The sequence below is a fragment of the Acinonyx jubatus genome, chromosome D1 (genome assembly GCF_027475565.1).
Source record: "Acinonyx jubatus isolate Ajub_Pintada_27869175 chromosome D1, VMU_Ajub_asm_v1.0, whole genome shotgun sequence".
NCBI classification, from domain to species: Eukaryota; Metazoa; Chordata; class Mammalia; order Carnivora; family Felidae; genus Acinonyx; species Acinonyx jubatus.
In genome coordinates this window covers 25,241,081-25,264,324 of record NC_069390.1, presented here as the reverse complement: position 1 = coordinate 25,264,324, position 23,244 = coordinate 25,241,081, and the positions used below count along the sequence as shown (strand labels likewise).

At 46.1% G+C, this 23,244-nt stretch overlaps 1 protein-coding gene across 5 annotated transcripts in view; it reads left to right on the top strand.

Annotated features, from left to right (window-relative positions):
• Nucleotides 1-23,244, top strand: part of LDLRAD3 (low density lipoprotein receptor class A domain containing 3) — a 240,536-nt gene that overhangs the window by 109,612 nt on the left and 107,680 nt on the right. For 4 of the 5 annotated variants that reach the window (XM_027072881.2, XM_027072880.2, XM_027072879.2 and 1 more), the window contains 2 exons: nt 1,333-1,458; nt 17,296-17,430. In XM_027072881.2, coding sequence (XP_026928682.1) covers nt 1,333-1,458; nt 17,296-17,430 — 261 coding nt within the window. Of the gene's footprint in view, nt 1-776; nt 1,147-1,332; nt 1,459-17,295; nt 17,431-23,244 lie in introns of those variants that run through there. The other variant, XM_053203306.1, reaches the window with a different exon arrangement.

Here is a 23,244-nt window from a genome sequence, read left to right as displayed (position 1 = left end):
GGGAAAGTACATTACCCCACAGGGCTGTTTGGTTAGCAGGCCACTCCATCAAGCGTGAGTTACAGCAGCTTCCGTTAAAACTGTTTGTACAGCAGGAGTGGAAGAAGAATTTCTCTGAGCAGGAGTCTGGCCTCTGTTGTGAGAAGTGACAGACTGGCAGAGAGGTAACACGGTTGAGCTGGTTGAGAGCTTGGCTTCTGGAATCTGAGTGCCGGGGTGCTCACCGCAGGGTCAGATTTTCTAGCTGTGTGGCCTTGAGTCGGTCACTTCACCACCCAAAGCACGCCTCCGAAATGGGGATAAGAACCATCCCCATCTTTGTCTGCGGTCCCCGAGATCGCCCCCGGGCTCAGTGATTTGCTAGGAGGATTCAGTGAGCTCAGCGTATAGTTGTATGATTTATTATGGTGGAAGGATACCTAGCAAAACTAGCAAAGGGAAGAAGCACGTGGAGTGAAGTCCAGGGGAATCCAAGTTCAGACCTCCAGTCCTCTCCCTGTGGAGTCACACAGGGTGCACTTAGCTCCCCAGCAACCAATTGTGACAACACGTGTGTAATGTTTTCCACTGGGGGAGCTCATTACAGACTCAGTGCCTGGGGATTTTTCTAGGGGCTGGTTTCGCAGGCACCATCTGCCCAGCGTGCACCAAAGTCCCAGACTCCCAGAAGAAAAGCAGGTGTTCGGCATAAACTGCACTGTCTGCATCAATAGTTCAGGCACAGTGAGCCGTTCTTACCGGAGAGAATGGTGGGAACCCTCCCGAAACCCCAGTTCGCAGACACCAGCCGAGCAAGGGCAGCCGTGCAAGCCAGCAAGCCTTACTCAAGGGTAGCCGTCTTAGGCCCGTGGCATTAATTCTCTTCTGCACACCGTGCCGTTGGGTGCTGGCCAGGGGGATTAAATGACATCATCCGTGTGTAGCCCTGGCCACGCTGTCTAGTATGGGAAGCATTTAATCAGTGTAGACAATTACTCTGACAGGAAATGAATTTTGAATGCTTCCTTAGCACCTTAAGAGCAGGCTCAGTCTATCACCCCATCTGCTTACCCATTCATTGCTTTGTTCAGCACGTGCTGATTGAACCCTGCTGGTGTAGGGGCCGTGTAAACACAGCAGGATTGGCCTCCCCCTTACGCAAGGATGGTGCGTGTGGGCCGCCGATCTGGCTGGGCACCGGAGGTGGGTGGTGGTGGTAAGAAACCTTTGGGGACTTCAAGGTACCCGGGGAAGGACCCCTTTGCACACTCAGAGTTGGTGGGATGGGCGTGCGGTGGCCAGAAATCTTCACCTCCTGATGACCTGCTGTTTGTCTTGTGTTTCCTCCTGTAGCCAAGGCCAAGTCGAAATGCGGCCCGACGTTCTTCCCTTGTGCCAGCGGCATCCACTGCATCATTGGCCGCTTCCAGTGCAATGGCTTCGAGGACTGTCCCGACGGCAGTGATGAGGAGAACTGTAGTAAGTGCCGGGAGGGCCCATGTCGCCGTGCCTTGTTCCTTCTCGTGGGCCGGGCCCCCATCAGGGCCACTCTTCTCCGTGCTCCTCACTCCCATAGGCCCCGGTGCCTTCTGCCGTCCCCCACCTCCTGTTCCTTACCGCTTCTTTCTTGCGCAAACGCGGGAATGCTCAGCTGCCATTTATTGGGGTCTCTACTAAACACTTGGGTCTCGGACATACTTCAGTACAATAGCTCTGCAGGTGCAGGCGTGTGATCCTCATTAACAACTGAGGAATCCGAAGCATAGGGACATCCGTGAACTCGTCTAGCATCTTACAGGTCATAAATGGCAGAGCTGATTCCCTGCTCCTTCAGATCCTCAGCTGACTTACTCTTGCACTCAGCACCCCGTGTTCATGTGCCTGCTCTCCTTCCTAGTTGGAGTTATTTTTAAAAAGGTGTATATGTATATGTCACAAGAATATATTTTTGAGGGGCGCCCGGGTGGCTCAGTCAGTTAGGCATCTGACTTCGGCTCAGGTTATGATCTTGCAGTTTATGGGTTCAAACCCTGCATTGGGATCTGTGCTGACAGCTCAGAGCCTGGAGCCTGCTTCGGATTCTGTGTCTCCCTTTCTCTCTCCCTGCATCTCCCCTGCTCATGCTCTGTCTCTCTGTTTCTCTCTCTGTCTCTCAAAAATAAATGTTAAAAAAATTAAAAGAATATATATATACACACATACATATATATACATATATGTATATGTACGTTGCTATGTATATGTATATATATGCATGTGTATGTATATACCAAATACTGTAGAAAGCTAAAGTTCTCCTTGTCTTGTGACTGCCTTGATTCCTTTTCCTTGCTGTATGACATTCCAAGGTATCACCACACAGACAGACACACACCCCTTCTCGTGCTCTCTGCCCCACCTTGCCTCTTAGCAGTCCTGGTGTTGAACTTCATACTCCATGGCCTGGACGCACGCATTCCCTTCCTGGCCAGAGTCTCTGTGTCCAGAACCATTTCACGTAGCAGCTTCAGTGACCTTCAGGCATCTCTTCCCCACCTTTCATACTGTGCCGGCTCTCCCAGCAAGTAGCTTTGGAACTTGCAAAATACAGAAAATATAAAATGGAAAATGAGATTTGCCCAGAATGACAATATGTGGGCTTTCTTGTGCCAGTCCTTCCTCCCTCTCTCTTCCTCCCTCTCTCTTTTTGCCCCTCTCTTTCTCCTTCCCTCTTTCTCTCTGTGTATGTCAATGTATGTGTGTATATGTACACATATATGTTATTCGTGAGGATTGTCGTTGCTATGAATGTAATTGTTATATATGTTACGAATTTATTTCAAAACACGGGTTTTAATGACTTCAGTGATTGTTTTGGGAAACTGACTTCCCTTTACCCTGTTGGTTCTGTTTTAAGTCCTGGAAGAGGGGGTGACCATTCATGCCTTCCCAGGGCCTAGTCATTGACACCCCCTCCCAGGGAGGACGCAGGAAGTATATAATTCTCCCGTGTGCCTTCTCCTGTTGCCTTTTTTCATCTTCTGGATCTCAAATGGCAAAAATGTGACATAGCGGCTAGATTGTTGAATGATTAGTCGAGTAGCAGAAACCCACCGTAGCAGGGGGATACAGGTCACTAACAGGGTAGCAGCCTGATTGAGTGAAATGACTCTGGAGCTGGAAAGTCTGGCTCCAGGTTTCTGATCCGCCCTCATTAGGCATGGGTTGGCTGTGCTACGTAATGTTGCACGGTGGTTTCCTCATCTCATGAAAGGGGAGTGCTAAGAGCCTGCTTCCTGGGTTGTTGTGACAATTAGACCAGGTCGTATCTGAAAAGTGCTTAGTGTGGTGGCTGGCAAGGAGTAATTGATTTTGAAAACCCATAGTGACTTAAAACTAGGAGCTGTTAAGAGGAAGACCGTATTTACTCGCATTTCACCTTTGGCTTAGGACATCCAAGGACATACTTGTTGTATTTTCATTGAGTTCTTTAGAGTTTCAACTTGATCTTAGCTTCTTCCTACTGTCCATGGGGAATTTACATGCATGTATATATATGTCTGTATTTATGTATATAATTTATTTATATACACCCATGTATACATACGAGAGAATAATTGAATGGCAATAAAAAGCAAGTGTGATACGTTCTAGTACGTACATTCTAAATGACTGTGCCATTCTGCATACTCCCTGCCATATTAAAGACCTTGTATGATTTAAATGTTTGGATATTGGTCTTTAATTGTCTAAATGAGTTAATTCTATCCATTCCAAATTAGATCATTGGGGATTAAGCCAGCATTTTCCTCTGGCATATCTACCATCTAAAAATAATGGTTCTAATTCACTGTTTTTATAACTAGTAAATAAAAGAAGAGAATCAAGCATTTAGCCTCCTTTTTCTAGATGCATTGTACTTCTCAGTAATTAAATAGCCAACATAGGAAAGGTTTTTGTTTTTGTTTTTTTTAATGAACTATAATGGAAAAAGAATTAGAGTGTCTGTTTTGTAACCCTGATGAAGACGTGCATCTTCAATGGTTCCTGAAACCATGAAATAAAAAATTGATGGGGAGCTTTATAAGGCATGGATCAAGCTAAAAACCCTTGAAACCAGCTGTCAGTCTTTTCGCAGACAGACCTGAATCGATACTGTGCCACCTCAAGTAGAACGTAGAAACCCTGTCACTCTGTATATATCTCTTTATGTTCTGGTCGTCGGTACAGCAACAGAACATCCGAAACCCTAAAAGGACGTGTTTTAATTTTTGCTTTAGACTCTCAGATGCATTTTAAAGAACTTCAGAGGAAATGAGCAATCTGTTATTAAATTTACCCAGAGATTTGCCATTTTGGTTGTTCTTTCTTCATTCCTGATGTTCCTGGTCTCCTCTGGTACCGTTTCCCTTCTGTCTGAAGCACTTCCTTCAGCAATTCTTTTAAAGCAGGTCTGCTGGCAACACATTCTCTTAGTTTTCCTGCATCTGACCATGTCTCGATTTCACCTTCACTCCTGAAGGATATTTTTACTGCATATAGAATTCTGGGTTGACAGCTCTGTTTTTAAGCACTTTAAAAATGTCGTGCCACTTCCTCTGGCTTCTGTGGTTTCCGATGAGAAATTTGCAGCCATTCAAATTGTTTCCCCGTAGAAAATGCATCATTTTTCTGGCTGCCTTGAAGATTTTTTTTTTCTCCCAGCCTAGCTTCAGCAGCTAGATTATAGTGTGTGTGTGTGTGTGTGTGTGTGTGTGTGTGTGTGTGTGGCTATGTGGATTTCTTTGAGTATATTCTGCATAGGGTTCTGTTTGAATGTGCAAGCCTTTGTCTTTTGCTATACTCAGTACATTTTCAGGTATTCTTTCTTCAAATCATTTTCAAGTACTGTACCTTCTCCTTATGGGATTCTGATAACAACTTTGGATCTTTTGTGATCATCCCACAGGTCCCTGAGGCTCTGTTCAGTTTCTAGTCAACCTTTTTCCTTTCATTGTTCAGGTTAGATCATGTCTGTTAGTCTTTTGTCAAGTTTACTTTCTCTTCTGTCATCTCTAGTCTGAGCCCACACGGTGTGTTTGTTTCTTCGTCACTGTATTTTTCAGTTCTAAAGTTTCTTTTTGGTTCTTCTTTATACCTTCTGGGTTCTTTGCTGAGACTTTCTGTTTTCCATTTGTTTCAAGAGTGTATGTGATTGCTTGTTAGAGTCTTTCTGTAAGAGCTGCTCTGAAGCCTTTGTCACATAATTCCAACATCTGTCTTATCTTGGCGTCGATGTCTGTTGATTATCTTTTCCCACGAGAATTGAGATTTTCCTGATTGTTTTCACAAGGTAAGTTAATTTTGGATTATATTCTAGGTATCTTGTTGGTTACGTACGACCTTCTGGGTTTTGTGTCAGTCCTGCAGAGAATGCTTATATTTTTGTTTTAGTAAGCAAATGACCCTGTTGGGTCAGGCCACAGATTCCTAACAGCCCCTCTGTGGGCTGCCGTTGTCATAGTTTTCAAACTGTTTTTGCACTGCTGTTTGGATGTGTGGTGCATGGGCACCTCCTGTGTGGTCTGTCTGAGACGTGGGCAGTAGTCAGTGAGTTTGGTTCTCAAAGTCTTGGGTGTGCTGATTAGGACCAGATCCATGCTTTTGCAGACTGGGGACAGCCTAGAAGTTCATAAATAACTTTATAGGGTTGCTTTTCCAAGTTCCTCCCTGCCCACCACTGTCTTTCCGATACTTTGTAGTTTTCCTGGGACTGTGCCGGGGGAATGAGGGAATAGTAAATTCACCACTATTTCAGTGATAGATTGAATTTTATTCTCCTTCCCCAGTTGGTCTACTCCAGTTTACTTTCCAGAATCTAAAAATAGCTGTACCATGTATTTGGCTAGGTTTTTATTGCAGCTGCACGCAGTGGCAGAGACAGGGCGGGTGTGATTACCACATCTGACCTGGAATTGGAACCTCCCGCAAATCAGTCTTAGGATCACAAGGAAAGAGACAACCAGATGTTATTTGCCTTCTGATATGACCCAACAGGAACACACATCATCACTGTGAGGTGTTTCTGCCAAAACTTCCAACCTGAGCCTGATTGATTGAGCCTGTGAATCTGCCATAGTCAATTTGTGCTGTAGTAACAGAAGGCCATGGACTGGGTGACTTAAACTTATTTCTCATAGTCCTGGAAGTCCAAGATCCAGGCTACCATCGTGGCTGGGTTCTTGGTGTGGGCCCTCCTCTTACTGATGTCCTCACTTGGCCTTCCCTGGTGAGGAAGGCAGAAGAGAAAGTAAACTTTCTTCTTTCACACATAGAGAAATCCCTTGGCCCCTCATCTCATAATGGCCCTGATCCCATCCTGAGAGTGCCACCTTCATGACCTCATCTTACCCTAATCTCCTACCAAAGGCTCCACTCCAAGACCATCCCGTTTATTAGGGGTTAGGGTTTTAACATGTGAACTCTGGGAGACACAACATGATGTCTGTAACACTAACCATTTGTTTACAGGAAATTCAGGGACAGGGGAACATGTTAGCAACTCCATGGGGAGACATACTGCCAGATCCAGAATATGGGAGATTCTTCAGGACTCCATTGCATCCATTAATAAATTCTAAGAAAAATTAGAAGAAGAGGGAATCTACAGACTGAAGGGGAGAATGAGTGACAAATCAGTCAAATGCAACATACAGATCTCATTTCAGTCCTGACTCCAACAAGCCAACTGTAAAAAAAAAAAAAGTGGGGGCACCTGGGTGACTCAGTCAGTTAAGCCCCTGGCTCTTGATTTTGGCTCAGGTCATGATCTCACGGTTCGTGAGATCAAGCCCTTCATTGGGCTCAGCTCTGACAGCGTGGAGCCTGCTTGAGATTCTCTCTCTCCCTCTCTCTGTCCCTCCCCTGCTTGCTCTCTGTTGGTGTCTCTCAAATTAAATGAATAAACATTTGAAAAAAAAATAGCCCCCAAAATTGAGGTAACTGGGAAAATGAATTGTGGTTGTATATTTAATGATGTTAAGGCAGTCCTGTTAGTTTTTTAAAGTGTGAGAATGAAAACAAAAAATGAAGTGTGAGAATGATAATCTGTTTATTATTTTAAAAAATACTTATATATAAAGATGTATCTATATGTATACATATATAATATCTAATAGCATATTAAATATAGTAAAAATAAGTATAATAATAATTAGAAATATATAAAGGTGAAATCTTATGAGGGGTAGTGGATGTGGGTAGGGTTGAAATGAAACTGTCAGTGAGTTGATAATTTTTAAAGCCAGATGATTGGAACATGGGGATTCATTATGCCAGTCTCTACATTTGTACATTGGTTTCATTGGATTATGTCTTGACTTTGCATCGATAACTAAAGAATCATAAATTTTTTTAATGTTTATTTAGTTTTGAGAGAGAGAAACAGAGCACGAGTGGGGGAGGGGCAGAGAGAGAAGGAGACACAGAATCCAAAGCAGGCTCCAGGCTCTGAGCTGTCAGCACAGAGCCCAACACGGGGCTCAAACTCACGAATCTTGAGATCACGACCTGAGCCAAAGTGAGACGCTTAACCGACTGAGCCACCCAGGCACCCCTGGAGAATTGTAATTTTAAAGAACTTTGTTTTTACAGATGTGTTTTCCCACTTTTTGCATTCATTTGACTCAGGAGTGAGGATAAGCAAGAACCAGGATTTCCTCTTAGAGACTCGCAATGCTGAGATTTTACTCTCTTGCCTTTTGTCCTTTCTCCCTTGGCTGTGTTCAGACCTCTCCTTCTTCCCTGTGCTCAGGCATTCTTGGCTGGAGCTCGGCTGGCCACATGGCCCTGACCTGGGTCCCATTCAGTGAAGACAGAGACTCCTACCCAGAACCGAGATGGCAGAGTTGCCTGGGTGACCACATGGAACACTGATTCACGCTAAGGACCTTATGCTATTGGTTTCACTGTACTTATGCCCAGAAACACCACCAGGTCCCAGACTGTGTTTCTTCCACTGCTGACAAGTTCTTGCCTGTCCCCCCAAGCAGCCAAATGGTTTCGCCAGTGTCTCTGTGGTTTTTGTTCACAGAGCCCCTTGGTGCTGGCATGTTCCCAAAGCTCTGGTCACATCAGCCAGATTTGATTCTATATTTCTTCTTCACTCCTCCGCCGGTGGCAGTGGCCTCAAGGAGTTGGGCCCGCATCAGATGGGCAGCAGGAGGACCCTTTCGCCCAGGGCTCCAAAGCCCCCTCATCAAGGTTTCCTTAAAGACTCCTTCCTGTGTGACCTGCTTCCTTACGGAACCATCCCTGGTTTGCCAGGGCTGGGCCGGGACATTCTTCTGTGTGTCCATATACCTACCGTCCTGGGCCTCCTCCAAACAAACGCCACCTAAAAAGAGAGACCTGCCTTGAGCACCCTATTAAAACATAACCCCCTTCCTCGCCAGTCTTCCACTCTGTTTCCTTCTCTGCTTCACTCTTCTCACTGCCACCTTGTGTTCACGTTCTGTCTTCCCTGCTTGTGACCTCGTGAGATGGTATATTGGCAGGTTCACAGCTGTGTCCCCAGTGCCAGGCATGCAGTCGGGCTCGGCCTTAGCACGAGTAAATATATGTGGAACGAATCACACTCGTCATGCTTTATCTTCATTGCCTATTGCCTTTCCTGTCTCCCCACTAGAATGTCAGCTCTGGAAGAACACAGACTGGGATTTCTTTTATCCCCTGTGCCTAGTGAAGTGCTTTATTTGAAGGAAGTAGTCAGTCATAAATGTCTGTTGACAAATGGGCCAAGCAACTAACTAATCAAACAAAGGGTTAAAGAAGGAAGACAGGCAGTCAGGATATATTCCTAACATATGGATGTCTTGAACCTCTTCTGCAGTCTCAGATGTATACCCTGAGGGCATATTTAGGCCACACATTGTTCATTAGCCCCCACCTCCTGCCTTCTTTCAGATTCTCTTCTTTCCACAATTTCTATGCCAGACCTGTGCAAGATGCCACAAAGGATATAGACCTGGGTCACATACAGGACCCTGGCATTGTTGAGATCGTACTCAAGCAAGGGAGACAGTAATGCTCACATCCAGATGATTAGAACATGGGGTTGGCAGTTGGGAGTGCTGTGAGAAGCTGTGATGGGAAGGTTATTTCCCTCTGGGCTCATCAGTGGGAGCTGTTGAAGGACGCGGACCTAGGAGAATGAATAGCATTAAAAAGTTAGCACTACAGTTTCAGGCTTAGAGCCCAGGCAGAGGCTGGGAGGCGTACAAACTACAAGACATAGAAGCCACTTGGTTGACAATTGCTGAACACTTACATGCATGTGGCACATTTCTATGTGCTTTAATGTGTCTAATCTCATTTTAGGTTGGTAATATTACTTCCTTTTTATAGACAAGGAGACAGGTACAGAGAAGTTGAATAGCTTGCCCAAGGTCACCCAGTAAGTGGTACAGTCAGTATCTCAACCCACACAGGATAAATCCAGGATCCAAACTCTTAACCACTATATTGGTAGGTGTAGTTATGTGTAATGTGCATAATGTTAATTATAACAAGCATCTATTGAATGCTTCTGCGGGCCACATGCTGTTCTCAGTTATTTGCATGTATTATCTCAATTATAACAAAATCTTATTATATAGGCACAATTTGCTTTGTAAGTAGGTTCCAGCCAAACGTGAGGCTTGAACTCACAACCTTGATACGAAGACCTGAGCTGAGATCAAGAGTCAGACGCTTAACCGACCAAGCCTCCCAGGTGCCCCAATAATGGCAGTATTTTTATCCCCCATTTTACAGATGAGGAAAATGAGGCTGAGAGAAGTCAGATGATTTTCCCAGCATGACGTACTAGTGAGTGGGAAAGCTGAAATATGAACCCGGGTAGAACTTCACACTCAGTTCTAACCATAACAGCAAAGTGTATGCTTGGCCTGGTAGGCTGGGGCAGATCAAGAAAAGTTAAGAATTGGGGGTTGTATTTTATACCCAGTCAGGAGCAGTGGGTATTGAGCCAAGTGCATGCAAGGTGCGGAGAGGGAGAAGGTCAGACGTGGCTGGAGCCTGAGGAACTGGGACATGGTGGTCCTTTAATAGGAGTGGAATCACAGGAAGGGGGCGGGGGGAGGTCGTCCATTTCAGACACGCAGAATTTGAGGAGAGGGGATGTTCAGGCAGAAGTGTCCACAGGGCGTCAGGAATGAGGTTTAGTGCAGGAGGAAAGGTCTGGGGAGCCATCCACGCAAAGGCAGTGGTCGGGGCAGTGAAATTGGGTGTTAGGAGCTAGGCACGTCCGGGAAGCATTTCTAGGGAGGAGGAGACAAACTACCTCAGCAAATTCTGCCGCTGGCACCTGGTGGACTCTAGAGGGGTTTTGGAAATTCAAATCCTCTGAGTCCTTAGAGACTGAAAAAAAGGCAAGTGGAATTAAGGACTCTTGGCCTCCTGCCTCTGGCCCCACATAATGACCTCTTGCCCTCCTGCAGACTCGGAAGAGGTTCTAGCTGCAGAACATGGCTGTACATGGGCCCCAGTGGCTTGGTGGGCAGAGGACTGCGGGAGAGGCCTTGCAGAGCAGACTTGGAGAGGAAGGCAGGAACTTGCAGCTGGCCGCACACGGGCTGCCTCTTTGAAGGTCGGCAGCAAGCGTTTTCCAGGCCACAAAAAGGGTAGTGCTTGTTAATGGGACAGATGATTTGCACAGAGGCTTGGGGCCAGGCGCCCTGCATCCTGGAACAGAGGAAGTCCCAGGGCAGTTCCATCTCCCCCAGCTGCCTGGTTTCCAGAGAAATGGGGCTGGAAAGACAAGATTTCCCTGGGGGCCATGAGGTTGGGATGCCTGGTGAAGAGGGGAAGAGAAACCGCCACAGGATGGGAAACAGATGGGAAGTGAGGGCGCTGGTGATGAGGGGTTTCTCATTGACGTGCTTTATGAAGAACCCTTTGAGGTAGAAGAGGGGCTGACTTCACAGACTTTAAATGGATTAAAGGCGACATTTCCTACATCCTGCTAGAGACGGATTGCTTCATTTCCTGTCTCGAAGCCGGTCAGTTGCTTTTGGGCAACCGCAGTGGGCCTCGGGTCCTTCTCCTTCAGATGTGGTTGAAGTAAACGCTGCCAGTTTAATTAACCACTGAGCTTAACCTTAACTCATTCCTCTCTCTCTCTCTCTCTCTCTCTGTCTCTGTCTCTCTCTCTCTCTCTCTGGCAGGGAAAGACAAGTTCTCTTTCCTGACTATTGTGGGCTGGGAAACATCCTGAGATCCCTGTTTGTTGTGCTGATGATAATAACTGAGGAGTTTTTGAGTCTGCTGTTGAGTTTTTGAAATCGACTCTCCAGACCATTTTTTCCATCCTTGCTGAGATAGTGTTCCTCTTTCTAGTTACCTAAGTAAAGTAATACATTTTCTGGTGACTGGTAAACCTGACCAAGGACAAAGAAAACATACATTTGGAGCACATTAAATATTGCTAGAAAATACTGAGACGTAACATCCTAAAGAACAGAGTATTTCCCGCTTGGCTGATGAGCTGTGCATTGAGCAGTTACTGTTTCAGGGTCCCTCGGAAGGCTCTACGGGACCACAAGGACCCGTAAGACTCTTTCCTGCCCACCCAGAGCCTGCAGGGCTGGTCCACCGCAGTCCCATGTACACTCACCCCGAGCTTTGGCTGAGCCTGGTAGGTAGCTGCGGAGGCCCTGGAAGAGATACCGTGAAACTCGAGCTGTCTGGGGTCTTAGGGGAGATTTGCTCCTCTGGTTAAGTGAGTCTGACTAATAACTGAACATCTTTATACTTTTGAGGACCCTGGTTGCCAGGGATCTCTCTGAGATGCGTTGCATCCTGGCGTAATCGGTGTTTACCTTTGTTGGTGACAGTGCAGGGCCATTCTAAGAAACGTTAATTTTTAGACCAGGCTATAATATAGGGTTGCCTTTGGCTCCTTTTGGAACTTTCTGGTCTCTTTTGAAACTATCTTAGGCTGCTCTGCTTTTGGAATTCTTAAGGCAGCTTTTTATAGCTTTTCTGTCTCCTGCCATCGACGTCTGCTTTTATTTCTTGCTGGCAGTTTGTCTGTAGAGCGGCAGTCAGCAGCCCCTCTCCCTTCTCATTCGCTGTGCCCTTGGGAATGGGAACCCAGACCTTGTTGGAATTCACATAAATGGAGAATCCATAGACCCTGAGGGAGGTGAAGGCTTGAGGGCCCTTTTGCGAGGAAGCTCCTGGCATTTGAAGGACACGGACGTCGCAGCGTGTGTCTTGATGGTTCAAAGGCTTTTTTCTCTGGCTTGCCGCTGGCTTGGGGGAGTGTTCCGCAGGCTTCCTCTGCCTCTGTTTCTCTGCCCTGAGATTGGGTGGTGGGGAGGATACGCTGTTTTCTGAGGAGCCGCTGATGAGGAGGTACCCCAGGTATGGCTTTTTGCCAGCACGTACCTATGTCTTCTGAGCAGCTGGGCACCTAAGCGCAAAAGATACTAAAACAGGTGTTTGTGGGCCAGAGAGAATTTCGTGAGGGAAGAGTGAAGGAAAAGGACAGCGAATGATCCCTGGAACATTTCTGCCAGAGTAGACACTTAACATGTTTTCATGAAATCTTTCAAACATACTGAAAAGGAAAAGTGAGATTAAATGAACACCTGTGTCCCCAACGCCGTGTTTTAAAAATCCCATTGTCTATTGTTGTTACCATATTATTATAACTGTGTTAACTGTAGTTAATAATAATCTGTCATATTATTAATCCTATAATGGTATAACTAGGTTAACTATAGTTAATAATACAGTAGTTAATACTATACTATAGTATAGTATAGTTAGTACTATACTGTAGTTACTATACTATACAGTAGTTAATACTATAGTTAATAATACAGTGTACTTGGAAGCTGCTGAGAGAGATCTTTTTTTTTTTTAATTTTTTTTTTAATCTTTATTTATTTTTGAGAGAGAGACAGAGTGTGAGCAGGGGAGGAGCTGAGGGGAAGGAGAATCAGAAGCAGGTTCCAGGCCCTGAGCTGTCAGCACAGAGCCCGATGCGGGGCCCGAACTCACGAACCGTGAGATCATGACCTGAGCCGAAGTCGGACGCTTAACCGACTGAGCCACCCGGGCGCCCCAAGTAGATCTTAAAAGTTCTCATCACAAGAAAAAAAATTCATAACTGTGTATGGCGATGTATGTTAACTAGACTTATTGTGGTGGTCATTTCACAATGCATGCAAATATCAAATCATTATTTTGTATACCTGAAACTAGCATAATATTGTATGTCAGTTATGTCTCACTTAAAAAAATCCTATTATTTCTGTTTTGACTTATTTGCTTCAGGTTTTTAAAATAAAAGGTTACCAGGCATCATTAGAAGTTTGCAGTATGTACTTGTTCCTGGATTCTGTCCTTTTCCCTTCTCTCCAGAGGCATCTACTGTCCTGAACTTACTTTTCTCCCTCACTGTCATATGTGTGAAATTTATCCATCTTGACTCTGGTTCTTTGATTTCTTTCTTTCTTTCTTTCTTTCTTTCTTTCTTTCTTTCTTTTTGTTGTTGTTGTTGTTGTTGTTGTTGATTTTTTACTACTCTTCATCAGGGGTTGGCAAACTATGGCCCCTAGGCCAAATATGCTCTACCACCTGTTTGTTTGTTTTTTATTTTTTAATTTTATTTATCTTTTGAGAGAGAGAGCTCACGAGGGAGCAGGGAGGAGCAGAGAGAGAGAGGCAGAGAGAGAGACTCCCAAGCAGGCTCCATGCTGTCAGCACAGAGCCCGATGTGAGGCTCAAACCGGTGAACCATGAGATCATGACCTGAGCCGAAATCAAGGGTGGGATGCTCAACCGACTGAGCTACCCAGGCACCCCGTCCCACCTGTTTTTATAAATAAAATTTTATTGGAACACAGCCATGCCCTTTTGTGTATGAATTTTCCATGGCTGCTTTGCATTACAATGCCAAAGTTGAGGTTCTAGCAGACACAAAGGCAGAATGGTTAGCAAAGCCTTAAATATTTGTTAACTGGCCCTTTACAGGCTAACGTTTTGTTAGCCTCCTCCTGCTGCGGAATTCTCTTATAACACTGTAGCACGTTGTACCTGTTTTCCCATGGGTGAGCATTTGGGTCATTTCTAATTTTCTTATTTTACACGCGGTGCTTCCGTAAACATTTTTGTTTTGTTCAGGATTCTCCTGGAGTGTGCAGTAGGCGAAATCACTGGGCTGTGGGGCATGTGCACCTTTTTACGGGCTGTGACTAAATTGGTCTCCAAGGTGGATCCACCAATTTGCGCTCCCAATGGTGGTCCCTGAGACCTTCTCTCCCTCCACATCCTTGCCAACAACCTGATATTTTAAGACCATAAGTTTGGCAAGTGTGCTGTGGTTAAGGCGGAGCTTTACTACCGATGACAGTCAACGTTTTTTTCAAGTTGTTATTGACCATTTGCCATTCCTCTAGTGGGAACTGCCCGGTCGTTTCGCCCATTTTCATACTGAGTTGTTCGTCTTCTTCCTTTTGGGTTGTGAGACATCTGCCTGACATCTGCCTGTGCGAGCCTGACTGATAGTCCTTTTGGCTGCATGGGTTAAACCCAGTCTGTGACTTGGTTGTCAGTCTGGATTCTTTCTCAGAGCTGTGTCTTAAGGGATAGTCAGTCTTCGTTCATCTTGAAGATACGTGTGATCTGTATATACGCCTAACACGCATGTGTATGTAATGTGTCTGTGCGCATACATGTGCACACACGCACGTACAGATAGATGCCTTCTTTGCCATGGGAAAGTTTGCAGGGTTGCAGGGGTGTAAGGCTGATGGAAAGTGAGTGGATGCCGGCACCATCAGCAAGGTTGACTCAGCACAGACTCCCCTACCAGAGCCTTCACGTACGTGTGCAGAGCCCCATCTTGGAGTGATTACAGCGCCTTCCCGAGGCTGTCTGTCGGAGCGAGCTGATTGCTGCTGACGCCTCGGCTGCGGGCACATGACCCGCGAGGTCCCAGGGAGGCTGAAGGCCACCACGGAGGGCTGCCGAAGGGTTTGGAAGGCTGCCTTCGACAGAAACCAAACGTGATTTGTGGTTTGGGCTTCCCCATTTTGGTTTTGGCTGAAATCAGACCTTGGTTTCACTCTGATCAAGTTGAACAGCTCTGTGGCCCACAGCGATTTAAATAATTAAAACTTAATATTTTCAGGCCAGACTGCTTTTATTTGACTTTACACTGGTCCATTATCTTTAAAACTGAGAGCCCTGGCTTCTTCCTCCCCTCTACCTCCTCTGACCTTTCAAGTCAAGCTTTCTGAGTTAAATAGTTAAAGATACTGGGGAAAAACAAAACAGAACAAAACAAAACAAAACAAAACAGCCCTCTTCAGTCCTTCGGGTTTATGAAGCCCTGTGAAGTCTTCAGCCCTTGCAGCCTTGATCTGTGTATATCTTAACAATAGCTCAATGAAGCATGTGGGAAAGATGTATTACAAATGCCATCTTGCAGGGGCACCTGGGTGGCCCAGTCGGTTAAGCGTCCGACTTTGGCTCAGGTCACGATCTCACGGTTCGTGGGTTCGAGCCCAGCATCAGGCTCTGTGCTGACAGCTCAGAGCCTGGAGCCTGCTTTGGATTCTGTGTGCGTGTCTCTCTCTCCCTCCCCCTCCCCACTCATGCTCTGTCTCTCTCCCAAAAAATGAATAAACATTAAAAAAATTAAAAACAAAATGCCATCCCACAATTGAGGACCGCTGAAGGGCAGCACGGCTAACTTGCCTCTGACCCCATAGCAATCCCTGTGCTGGCCCCAGCGCCCCAACCTGGTGCTCTTCCCATCACGTGTGATGCAATTGTGGGCTTGGTTTAGTACCCCACATCTAGTATGACCCCTCCTCATCGTCACCAGCGTTGCCCGTGCAGGGAGGGCCTCACTCTCTGGACCGAGACAGACATTACTAAGGGAGTGTGTCTAATGTTCCCTGAGCGTTATGCTACGAGTCAGACTTTGCACCGCATGTTTTCTCACACGCCATCTCATTGGATGCGCGAATTAATGCCGTAAGCAGGGCCGGCTTCAGGTCCTGTCTCCTGCACAGGTAGCCAGGGCCCAGACTCCACTTGGAAGGGCACCATGCTTGCTTTTATCCCCTGCACTGCCTTCTTGAATTTTTAACTAATTTCTGAACAGTTGACCCCGAGTTTTCATTTTTTAATATTTTTGTTTTTTTGTATTTTTTGAGCCAGAGAGCGAGAGGGAGGGGCAGAGGGAGAGGGAGGGACAGAATCCCAAATTGATGTGGGGCTCCATCTCACGGCTGTGAGATCATGACCTGAACTGAAATCAAGAGTCAGACATTTAACCGACGGAGCCCGACCCCACATTTTCAGTTTGCACTGGGCCCCACAAATTATGTAGCCAGTCCTGTCTGTAGATAAAGAAACCGAGACTCCAAGAGGTGAAGTAATTTGCGCAGGATTACACGGCTAATAACTGGCAGAGCTAGGATTGGACGGATTTCTACTTTGCTACTTCATTTGTTGGAAACAGCAATGAGCCTTGTTTGAATCGCACTGCAGGGAACAGGGAAACAGGTAAATTGCATTGTACAAATACTGATTTTCTGTGGAGAATTGCTTGTGTGTTGAGTAGTTTTGTGTAGACCTCACGCTGGCTAGTTAGTACCACTCTTTTCCTTGAGGGGAGGGACAATACCTGTCATTTCTTTTGAGGTTCTGAAAGTGCCTAGACCAGGGAGCCTCACAGCGGTGCTGCTCAGGCTGACCGAGAAGGTTAATGGGCTCCTTGGATTGTAACGACATTGAGACCTCTGAGTTTACCTTGGTAAGCCATAAAGATACATGAGGGATTAAGAGGCTTGTCCATAGTCACAGAACCAGAAGAATCCAGCCCAGCTCTTGGACCAGATCATGCCATCACTCCCTGGGTGGCAGGTGTTCAGGGATCCCCAACTCCTCTCCTCCTGGCTTTGCTTATCTGCGTGTCTTATGGTACCAACCATTTCACTCTGACTTTCCCAGGAGATTCGGGTTTTGCCCCAGGCCCCTCAGAGGCAGCTGGCCAGCCTAGAGGTTAACCATGTGGAGTGAGTCATTGCCTCCTGGCCATGTTGGTACGTTACAGGGTACCACCTGGTGACTTGGGAGAAGGAGCTATTAGAACAGGGGAGGGTAAGTGTTGTCCTGTCTTCCTCATTGGCTGGCCAGTTTCCCAGGATGGTCATTGAGTCCGCCATCTTGGAAGATGAGCTCACTGCTTCCTGAGCAGGACACACTCCTGGTTTGGGGGCTTCTCCAAGGGACTCGCTGGCCTCCCTGATGATCTGGTGTGTTCTCCCTTCACAGCCGCCAACCCTCTGCTTTGCTCCACCGCCCGCTACCACTGCAAGAATGGCCTCTGCATTGACAAGAGCTTCATTTGCGATGGGCAAAATAACTGTCAAGACAACAGCGATGAGGAAAGCTGTGAAAGCTCTCAAGGTAGGAAGCCTCCTAAGCTTTAAAAAACAATTGCGTCGCCATATACCACAGTTAACACTGAACAGAAAGAAACAACACCCATACCCCCTCCAAATACAACAGCCATGTTAGTTTTTACACTTTGCCTTGTGGCCCTTGTACATACGCTTTTAACCCTAATGCACCTACCATTTTGTATTTTGTGTTTCTCCTGTTTGGAGTATCGCATATACATTTTCTCTCCAAAACTGTATTTGCCCCAGCTGCCTTGCATATGGTCAGGGTGCTCTACTGTGGTTTTCTACGTTGTTGCATGAGTTGGGGCCACCTGGATTGGTTTTTTTCCCATTGCATTACTTCTTTAGGCTAAATTCTGCAGAGCACAGTCCGTGGCTTACCCCTCAATGTGCAGCTGTTTGAAACAATACTTCCTTTTCTTTACATGGTTGCTAACATTGTCTGCACATGTCAGTTTTATCTTCATATCCCGGGCATTCGCTGCTGTTCTATTTTTTCCATTTTTGCTAATTTAGGAGTCCTAGAATGATAGCTCCCCAAATGCTTTAATTTGCATTTCTCTGATTATGAGCAAAGTCAACATTTTCCCCCGTGTGTTTGTTTACTACTTTGCTCCCGCTTGCGTGAATTGCCTGCTCCTATCAGGGTTTTTTCGCTCTCGGAGCTGTTTTATAGAATCTGAAGAGATACAGTTGGGGGGATGGAAAGATGAGCTTTTAAGGGAGCCCAGAAGGACACAGCGGGGTCATATCCTCTGTTAAAACTGACCAGGTTCTTTTCTTTACTCATTGACTCTTTTCTTCAGTGATCAAAAGAATATATAAAGATTTAAAAATGTACATCCAAATTAAGGCATCCTAAGAAGTATGTATTTCTAATGTTATAAACTGGTGCGAATCTGTATGCAATCATTACTTTTTTCACTTAATGTCAAGTTGCTGTGATTCACCTACATTGTTGCTTATCGGTAGACTTCATTTGTTGTGACTGTTACTCAGTATTCTGCTGTGTGTACCACAGTTTATAGATTTAATAAAATTATAAACTGGAAAGGCAAGAGAAAGGTGGCTAACTGCTTGGCTCATATGTTGGGAGGCAAGATGGATGGAGTAAGCTCTGTGAAGTTACAGATAGGCCAGTTTCAAAGTCCTAGCTTTTATTTTGGTTGATATTTATTATTATTAGGTGCAGGCCATTATTAAAAATGGATGAGTGAATGAATGAATGAATGAATGAATGAATGGGTCAGGCATAGCCCACTGGTGAGGGTAGGTCACACATCAAGGATTATAACCAATCCAAATCTGTTGTACCTGAGGGTCCATAGACAAGAAAAGACAAAATGTGTATCAACATAGATTTTGCCAAAATTGGTGCAGAGAACAGCTCTGGGAGGTGAGTCTTAGGTAGCATTAGCCTCTGGTTGTCCTCATCCAGAAAATTTCCGTCCTTGAGTTTTTTCTTCACCAGTGGTTCTCAAAGTATAATCCTCAGACCAGCAGCATCAGCATCGTGTGGGAACTCTGTGGAAACACAGAGCTCGGGCTGTGCCCCAACCAGCAGAATCAACCCGGGAAGTGGGCCCAGCAGTCTGTGTTTTAACAAGCCCTCCAAGTGATTCCAACACATGTTAAATCTGAGAACCACTGTTTTATACCAACTTTAGAGACGTTTCTAATCTTGCCATTTCCCTGGGAATTTCTAAACTGCTGATTGGATGGCAAGGTGTTTCTAGCCTTTACACAAAGTCAGATGTTTATAAACCAAAACTTACCAGTGTCACTCCTATGGCCTCTGCCATCGGCAGCAATAGATACCACAGAGGGGAATAGCGGTCACAAAGTGAAGGTATTAGCATAGATAGGAGGGATGGAAGAACATTTTCTGCAAATACTGTTTCTTATGTAGTTCGTTACATGTTTATGTATCCTAGACTCACCTGTGGTGCCATGAGATGTTCAGCAAAACGACCCCTATCTCAAAAATTTGGAAATTAGGGAACTTGTCCTGGTGGGTTTGGGCAGCATCCCCCTACCCTCCACGTGCTTATCCCTGCATTTTGCTGTAGCGGATTCTTGCTCGCCCTTAAGAACTGTCTCTGTGATGGCTGGGCGAAGTTTGTATTTTCTAAATCCAGCTCCTTTCTCTCTCTCTGCCTGGTACTCTCATTGTTATAAACAGAGGTGGAGGGTGAGTCAGTGGTGAGACCCTTGCACACGAAGCCCAGCTCTTGGCAGATATGAAACTTGAAGCAGCAGTCGTTAGTCTCTCGGCTTTGTGCCCCCCCTTACCCAAACAGCACCCCTGTAGAATGTAAGCTCTGTTTGCATGTGCTCCCCGAAAACATGTCCCATCCGGGCACGGGTGACAGCTGTCAGGTGCCGTTTGGCATGACAGCCTCCGAGCCCGGGCGCTTTGCATTGTGGAAAGGCACCTCTGCCAGTTACCAAAGAACAGGAAGAAGAGAAGTGTGCCTTTTTTGCCCCTCAAATGTCACCGATCCTACCTAGCTGCACAGCGCCCTTGCACATCGTGGATTCAATAAATTGTGTATGCTAGAAAAGATGTCTTTGTCGGGTGTTATGTTATGAAGCTGCGTTTAATTTGTCCCTTCTGTGCTGTGACAGCGTATATATATTTGGGTCATGTGAGTTCAAGTGTACACAGTCTATTAAAATAATAAGTATCACTACTGGTACTTAAATAGAGTGGGTGGTTCTGTCATTCCCTCAATGGGAGTGCGCCCTGTAGTGACAGGGGACAAGAATCTGGACCTGCTGGCCCCTTGGCCGGTGCGCAGTTCTGTATTCCCACTATGATGTGAGCGTCTTTCCCCTCCGGGTGTGATTCTAGTATCCGAGGGTGTGCTTGTCTCTATCGAGTGGCTTCTAAATGCGAACTGGCGACTAATTCCAGTGCGTGAACAAAGGAATGCCAGTGTTCTGGGGCTGGGGGAAAACCTGACTCAGACTGGGCTTTTGAGAGACCATGCGTCATGCAGTGTCTTCCTGAAGAATGTCAGAGGCATCTTGACTCGACAAAATATGGTCTTACATGGCGCGGGATTTGACCCATTGTGCTCTGAATAATGTGAACGTTTATCGAGTCTTACCAAGCGCCAGATACTGTGCTAAGCACCTTCTGCACGCGAGCTCATTTAGTCAGAATACATCCTCTCTGCTCCGGCGGGGCTTCCAGACCTTGAAAAATGTGTCTTCGCTCTCACTCGGTGTGGGAAAGAAAATTATATTTTATAATGTTTATTTTGATGGAGTGGAGAGGACTGGCCCTAAGACAGGAAATACGGTGCTTGAAATACTTTTCTTCCGACTTGATGAGGGTATGAAAAAAGTCGTGTCTCCACTTGAGAGACACCAGCTGTGTGTGCCTCTCCTCCCTGTCTTGCTCATCCCGATTTAGTTCCCTCCTCTATCCTTGGCCTTTGAAACCAACAACAAACTGTCAGAAATTGGAAGTGGGAGGGGACCGCGAAAGCGCAAACATGACCGTGTACCTTTCTATTCCACCGGCAGTGGTGGGGGGGTGGGGTATTAGCCAAAGAACTCGGCGGTGGAGTCGATTTTTAGTTGGGGATTTACTGATTGGAAACATAGCCTGTATATCAGATCATTCCAAAAGCATAGCTTTGGAGCAGGCTCGCATATGGCTTTTCTGTTTCTTAGGAACCCGTCTGAGAGTCCACAGTACTGCCGTGCACATGCTGGGTGTGGCCAGCACTCAGGTAGCCTTAGATATGTTGGATTCAATCCTAATTGAGCGGATAGATTCTTTTCAACTTTGGATAAATGACTGACTGTGGCGGGCATCCTACAGTGATCCCTACCCCCTGGGGTTCACGCCCTGGTAGAGTGCGGTCCTTTGAATGCGATCTGGACCTTGTGACTTGCATGGTTTCTTTCCTTTTTTTTTTAATTGTGTCAAAATACTCGTAACATAAAATGTAGCACCTTAACATTTGTAAGTGTATAGTCCAAAGGTGTTGTGTATTCGCACTGTTGTGCAACCAAACTCCAGAACTTTACTATCTTGTAAAACTGAGACACTGTACGTACAGACAACTCCCTGTTCTCTGCTCCAGCCCCTGACAACTGCCATTCAACTTTTTGTGTCCCTGCAGTTGACTACTCTAGATAACTCCTATGAGCGGAAGCATACAGTATTTGTCATTTTGTGACCGGTTTAGTTTTCCTAGCAAAATGTCCGTAAGAGTCATGCTATAGCGTGTGTCAGAATTTGCTTCCTTTTAATTAAGGCTGGATAATACTCCATTGTATGTCTGTACTACCTTTTGTTTATACACTCACCTGTTGATGGACATTTGAGTTCCTTCCACGTTTTGGCTGTTGTGAAGAATGGCCGTTGGGCACATGGCTGTAGAAAGTGTGATTCAATTTTCGTGAAGAGAGTAGCAGCACAGTTGATCGAATGTCACTTCCAAGATTAGATTAGAAAAGATTTTGGCGTTTTGCGTACTCTCTCCTGCTGACGCCTATGGAAGCTGGTTGCCATCTTTGGGCTGCCTCACAGATGGGCTCATGTGGCAAGGAACTGGGTAGGGCTCTGATCAGAGGCCAGGGAGGAGCTGAGGCCTGTCAGCGGCCACCTGAATGAGCTTGGAAGTGGATCTTCCGCTAGCCCAGCCCTGACCTGTCTGTGGCCTGGCGCACACCTTGATTGTGACCTTTTAAGAGGTCTTGGGCCAGAGCTAAGCCACTCCTGGATTTTTTGACCCATGGAAACTGTCAGACAATAAATGTTTGGTTCCTTAAAATAAATTTTGGAGTAATTTATTGTACAATAATAAATAACTAATAAAATGAATACTTCCCAAGCGGGTCCCAGTTCTGATTGCTCTCATTGCAGAGAGCTTATGAAGACGTAGGTGTTGTTGAGCGGGTCAGACCTTTGAAGGGAGATCAGGCACACAGGAGATAGATATATACACGGATAAGCGTTGCTTTGCGCAGTAAGCGTCAGGCACCGGTTTTAGCATTGTGCCTTTATTTTCCCATCCAGTCTCACAAAATCCCTGTGAGAGCAGCTCCTCTCCCAGACACGTGATCTCCGTTTCTAGATGAAGAGCTCGAGAAACACACAGGTTGTTCCGTGGCTGTGCCGCGTTCACATAGCAAGTATATGGTGACGCCAGGATGGGACGTGGATCGTCCAGCGTACAGACTAACGTTCTTCGTGGTTCTTCATCGTCCCCTGACACTGCCTCCCGGTTATCACTCACCTGGGACCAGGAACCCCAGGTGATCAGTCCATGCCCGCCCTTGGCCCTCCTGTGAGCTCACGGGCAAGCTTGCGTGTGAAGGCTGGCATACCTTCCCTGTTTCCATACTCAGGTTTTCCTTTCAGTATGAAAGACTAATGATGCCTGTCCACCTTCCTGCTTGATGAGAAATGCTGGAGAGTTAAGCTCTTCTAAAAAAGCCACCAGTGCCAAGATAGCTAATTGAGTATTTTGGCAGTTGGGTTGCAGTTTCTTTATCTTGCCTGCTGTATCCTGGTGATAACGCTCAAGGAGAATTTGGAAAGCTGGTCGTGAGGTTTGGCACCTCCCCAGAAGCTAACGGTGACAGCTTTGTCCTGTTTCTTCTGTAGAAGTGTGTGTTAGTGTGTGTGTGTGAGAGAGAGAGAGCGAGAAGGAGGGAGGGAAAAAGAGAGGGAGAGAGAGCAAGCAGTCCTTACTGGTGTTTTTTGTCAGTGGGAAGGTAATGGGGTACCTCCATGTGCCAGGCCTTGAGCCGCATACAGGGGATACAGTAATGACCTTGGCCTCTCTTGAATTAT